At 32.8% G+C, this 6,301-nt stretch overlaps 1 protein-coding gene across 1 annotated transcript in view; it reads right to left on the minus strand.

Annotated features, from left to right (window-relative positions):
• The window catches only part of LOC129229255 (60S ribosomal protein L13a-like), a 29,078-nt gene extending 23,017 nt beyond the window's left edge, over positions 1-6,061 (minus strand). Inside the window, exons 1-2 of the mRNA XM_054863522.1 lie at positions 5,966-6,061; positions 5,310-5,382 (exon numbers count right to left, since the gene is read on the minus strand). Coding sequence (XP_054719497.1) covers positions 5,310-5,382; positions 5,966-5,986 — 94 coding nt within the window. The 5' untranslated portion in view covers positions 5,987-6,061. The remainder of the gene's footprint in view (positions 1-5,309; positions 5,383-5,965) is intronic.
• Between the last annotated feature and the right edge of the window lie 240 nt (positions 6,062-6,301).

Genomic DNA, 6,301 nt, shown 5'->3' on the forward strand with positions numbered 1-6,301 from the left:
GCTAACAAGACTGCGACCGACCTATAAAGTGGTGGGCAGACCAGGAAGCAAGAACAGGCTGAAAGCCTAATCCATGAAGATGAGAAACTTTCCTGGATTTTAGAAAGTTAAATTCTGAACAAAAATGATTCAAAAGCTCTTACTTTGTAATTCTATTCTCAGTATACATGCTTTTAATGGCTTATAGGTGCATAGCGTAAATATTTATTTTCTAAAAGATATTGGCATCCAAAGTGGCTATCAAAATTGTTCACATGAAAAGTAGCCTATTTTTAATTCACTGTATCTCAAGTTCGTCCTATTGCATCTTCTCTTCGTTGGTAGCATGTAGAAAAAGATATTATTTCACACAGAAATATTTTATTCTGTTGTAATATTTTAGCGGCCCTTTTACTTTAAAATATCTGAGCGGCCGCACAGTTTGCCACCCCATAAGCTTCTGCAGAATTTTTTCAAAATCAGTCTTTAAAACACATTTCAGACTCTCTTGGACGATAGTCTTCTGAAATGTTTTCAAATTGAAGTTCTGAAAACACAATTTTGATTTATATTTTGATGGAATGTGTTGTCTCTAAAGGAAATATTTCAAGCTTGAAGGTCTATAGATGAATTTTTTTTAAGTCACGTTAACGGAACAGACAGCGCTTGAGGACTCCCTACAAAATTTGACAATAAAGCTAGTAAAGCAATATCAAGTTTTTTTAATGATATTGTTAGGGGAATTATTCTGGATCCTTCCATCCTAAAAACATATTTTAAAGCTCACTTAGGTGACGATAAATATAGAAAGGTGTAGTTTCACACTAAAAGTAGTTTGAAATTGAAACGCCAAAATAAAATTTTATTTTATGTTCGTCCAAATAAGGGGTGAAGATCATGTTAATTGGGGGAAGAAAAAAAAAGCTAGAAAATTCTCCAGAAATTTTCGAAAATAGTGTATTAAAAATGCCATTTTAAGTAATCTTTGATGATATCCGAGTCTCACTCAACAAAATTTTCTGAAACTAGAGGCCTGAAAACAGTATTAAGCTCTCTTTGTAAAAGTATTGCAGTATTTAAGATCTCCGAAAATTAGGTTTTATCCAGCGCGAGTTCTGATCTCATTGGGGGAGGGGGCTATAGCCCTGCTAGCTAAAGCTGAAAATTAGCGGTCGCCACGTGGCGATTAAAGTCACAAAAAAGGCAATTAAAAAATGTGTCATCAATCGCCACTCCGTCGCCTCTCTTGCTCAGTCACTCTACAAATTCATTTTTCTTAAGATTTAAAATACCGTAAAACCTCGAAAGTACCCCACCCAGGGGCGGCATTTCAGCATTTCGTTTGGGGGGTTTCGGAGTTTCTTAAATATGTATTACAACAGTGCGGTCCCAAACACACATTAGCTAACAGGAAGTGGTCATAAAATCGGTTTAATATGAATAAAAATTAGTGTTAAGAAACAATTAAAATTTTGATTCATTTTCTAATAAGTTGTTATATAAAACATGTCGATATTAAAGTTCTTATACCTTTTGGAAAAGTTTTAATGCATGATTTTTGGAATTCGGAAGAGCAGGGGAGTCGTGTTATTAAGTTATCAGTGCCCAGTGTCATGCTGTTTTGCCAGTACAGCTAAATAGAAAAGATGGTGAGAATGCTCATGCCCTTTAGCATTATGATTTTTTGCTCATTGTGCTTTGAAAATAATTCTCTAACCTCCTGAGACATAAAAAATCTTTCTCTACTAGCTGAGCTAATTAGAATTGTTAAAAAATAATTGAAGTAACAAAACGACGTATGAAAACAATTTTTATATCCCTCACTTCAAAATCACCCAGGCAACTTCAAAAACTATTTTAGACTGATGAGTCCATAATAAGGACGAAACTGCAGTCTCTGGATGTGATAACCGGTCTTGTCGGTATATTGCTTGTAATTTTTCTTGCCTCATGCTAACATTTTTACTCATAATTCAAACATTTTATTTTTTGTTTTCAAAATCCAATTCAGATGATATAGAGCCAACCATACAGAAAAATAATTATTATCAAATCTTGTTTTAATTTCACTCGAAACTGAAGTTATTATTTCATACAAAATATTAAAATATCAATGTTTGACTTCACATCAAGTGGATTTATTTTTCGCCTTTTTAAAATTGGTTCGGAGGAAGAATTTTTTTGAAAAGTTTCACGCTTGATTGAAATGTACATCTATGTAAAATCTATTTTCAGTTTCAGTTGTAGATTGAACTATGGTAATTTGGAGCACAGATCAATTGCAGATTGAACTGTGGCTTGAATAGTCCGAAATTTAGGGTTGCGGACTAAAGATGTTTTGATAGTAAAGCATTTTTCAAAAATTTTCCTCAATACAAATTGAAGAAAAATTCAAACACGGTCACACATGCTAAAGGGCATGAGCTTTTTCACCATTGAAAGAATCGTTTTGCAATAATTCTTTCAGTCGTCAAATCACTGCTTTGAAGTTATCGAAAAATGTTTTTATGGTTTTAACTCTTGAAGACCATTTTGTGTCACTCCGAGAGTGCATAATTATAGAGCCCCATAAAAGGTATTTGTTGATATGTTTTTTTTTTTTTTTTAATTCAATAATCACATGCATTTTTAGGAAGTTTCTATGAAAGCATATAATGCATTGAGCAGCTGAAACGTGTTTCTAGCAGAAGAAAGCGATGAACACCATAGACTAATAATAAGAGTAGACCGAGCTTTCTCATTCTTGCTGATAAAGAAAATTGGTTCATAGATGTATCACGTGACTAGTGGAAGGGCTTGGCGAAGACTTTGGCAGCATGGTTGCTAGATGGCAGCATTATCTATTGTTTGGCACTCGACATGTATTTTAAGACAATGTGTTTTCATTAAAAAAAACTTACAGGTGCAGAGATTGAACTGTTTTTCTTTTAGTTATGCATTATTTTGACATAAGTAATAGTTTTTGATCAATTTTCGGTAACTTATTTCATTTGGAGCTGTCAGCGTTGGCGTGAACGAAATGGCGTAAGCGTTTTGCGTTAACGCAAAAATGTACTAATCGGTATCTTAAATTGAAACTGTAGGTAAAAATCTTACCGTTTGCTAATTTTTCTTGGTCGCTTGCATCTTTTATTGCTTAGAGAGTTATTGAAATTGACTAAAGAAAATGCACAATGCTATCTAAACGAAAAACTCACTATATTAACAAAATATTTACAACTTAGAATAACAAATTTACAAATCGGACTCCATAAAAGATCATTCTTCCGTGTTCCATCAATTCTATTTATTTTATTTCGCGCTGGCGTTGATCGTCTGCTACGATTAACGCCCGATGTTGCTAGGATATCCACCAGTCACATGGTTTGGTTTATGAGCAAGAAAAGGGTTGCCATAGCTCGGTCTACTCTTATTATTAGTCTATGATGAACACCCATTAAATAAATGTACACTTAAAAAATAAGCATTAAAAAGTGAATGTAAAATATCAAGGAATTTTCTTGTGAAAACCTTGTAGCCACACCTCTTTGCATGAGGCTCTCATATTGGACATACCATCGTTATACTGGGCATACAAGTATGAAATATTTAGCCTATATGAGGAAATGTCTTCTTTAGTTAAAATTAACCATGGTTCTCTATCAGCTTTCTACGTTCTTAAAAGGTCGGAAAATGCTTCATGAATTTATTTACTTCATGAAGTCATCATCCAATTAACGAAAAACACTTTTTCTAGTTTGAGAATGTGTCGAGTGCCATCAAATAGTTACTAAGAACCAGCCAATTTTTTTAAAATGAACATTGATTTCCGACTTACAAAAATGGAATGCACCCACAGGGGTCAAAGAGGTCCTATATATCCTATATTTTCAAAAAAAGTATGAAAATCGTCCTATATTTCCTATATTTTTGGAAAATGTGCTATATTTCCTATATTCCTGTTTTTTTTATCCAATTTCTTTCTTTGAAACAACAGTAAATAAACTATCTGACTTCGGAGTTTTCGTCGAAAGTACGTGTGCAAACAAATTTCAAATTAAAAAACGCAACTCACTAAATCCTGCAACAGGCATCTTCTCTCATTGGCTACAGCAATATGACGTCACTGTAATGGGTGGAGTTTCGAGAACGAATTCTGAAGTTGGTTTTAGAATTTTGCGTTGGGGGCAACACCAGTTTGTTTCGTTTTCCAGCGTGGTTTTTTGTTTTCGCGGGTATATTTTTGTGTTCAGTGCATTTTCTGTCTGGAATGTTCTAATAGTCTTTTTGTGGAATTTTATAGAACAAAATATCTGTATATTTGTGCTACAAAACATTGGTTATTTCCTGTTAGTTCTCAAGACAAAGACGGTTTTTATTTATTTATGTAAGCTATGTTTATGACACTTCTATCCCTGCAAAAAGTGTGAGTTGCTGTGTTAATTATCAATAAATTTCACTTTGTTCTTTCTTTTTTTTTGTCTACAAAGTACACTTTTTTCAAAAATTATTCTTTCAACAACAGGAAAGTCATTTCAGGTGTAAGTTATAATTTTGTTTGAGGGTTTTTTTTAAACAAAATCATTGATAAGAATAAATAAATAATATGTATGTATTATTTCTTTTTTCATAGCGAAACTATTCATATAATGTGTCCTATATTTTTTATGGAAAATGTCCTATATGTGACAAGTCAATCTACCCCTGCACCCATTTTCTATCATTCTATTCAAAAAAAAATTGGGGGTGCGAACGCCCCCTCTTGACCCCCCTATTTGCCGCCCCTGACCCCACCCCATTTTCAAAACTTGTAAATTTGAGGAGAGGGGGTTATTAGAGATCTTTTTGAAAAATTAGCCAATATAATTGTTTTTAATAGCATTAATTTTAGAGTACAGAAACGAAATAAGTAAATAACAGTTAATATTGATGAAGAGTGAGAAATTAATCAAATCCTTTCATTATTCTCCTGTTATAATAAATTGCACATGAGTGCCTTTTATTTGAAAGGATTTTGCACAAGGATTTTTGCAAGTTGGCAAATCCTCTACAATTTATTGCTTGAAAATTCATCATGTGCTTAATGTAAGCAGTGAACCAAACCAAATCTGGCTAATGACAGTGTGAAAATTTATAAGAAACATTATCAATATTAAAATCTATGTTGAAAGTGCAGAAAAATAACCAAAATTGCAGACTTGGAGCAACAATGAACCCTTAACTAATGCAAAAAAGTGAGCTTTTACGTTACATATTTTTATATTGGGGGAAAAAAGTAAATTAAAGTATTACATACAATTTCAAAAAAAAAAAAAGGCAGAATGAATGTATGAGGAAAGTATTTCACTTACCATTCAACAGGGTTTTTGCAGTAATAGCTGCTAACCTTCCAAGGAGATGACCCCTACCATCAATGATGATGGGCTGTCAATAAAATTTCAAGACATTTTTATAATGCATATTACGTTACTGAAAGGAACATTAAGACAATATAATCAGGAGTATTTATAAGTACCCTTTTAGCAGAACATATATTAACACAGTGAAAAGGATTGCCCCAGTACTAATTTCGATTGAAAGATGTTACGTTACAGCAGCTCTAAGAGCACAATTGTCGTAAGTAAAGAAACTTAAAATAACTACCGTGAAACAATATAAATATATACTGCAATAAAAATATTAACCGAAAAATGGCGTTTACTAGCTATTAGGCCTAAATGTTAAAGAAAATCTAAAACGAAAGAAAACAACTAAGTAATACGGGGCATATACAGTAAGGAAAAAAAAACTACCATATAATTTCATAACCAGTCATGAAAAGCTTCTTAGACATGTATAACATTTCAATATCACAAAACATGTACCAATAATGTACAACACCAGTAAGAAACTTACCACGTGTACCTAGCATTGTAAGAACTTTAAAAGAATTATGCGCGAGTATTGGAACGCAACATTTAAAATATAGGTAAATATATATGAACAAATAAAAAACAATAATACATACTTTTTCTGAAAATCCAGTCATTGTTATAACTTGAATTGCGAGGCCAACTCGCCGACGAATTTTGCAATTTACACGAGTTGAAGTTTTAAGTGTTGCCAAAACAAACAGCGAAAATTTGCGATAATAAATCTCAACCAACAAGTCATGGCTACAATCGATCCACTATCCAACAGGGAGAGATGATTAATGAATGTACTTTTATCTCCCTGGTAAGTGTTTTGGAACAGATAAAGCCCTGTAAAAACAATTTTAGATTTCCTTTAGAAACTCCAAAGGAAAATGCAGAGGACTACCCGCGAATTTTCTTTGTTATTGGGAGCATTTTTACATATTTTT

This window comes from Uloborus diversus, chromosome 9 (assembly GCF_026930045.1).
Source record: "Uloborus diversus isolate 005 chromosome 9, Udiv.v.3.1, whole genome shotgun sequence".
Lineage (NCBI taxonomy): Eukaryota > Metazoa > Arthropoda > Arachnida > Araneae > Uloboridae > Uloborus > Uloborus diversus.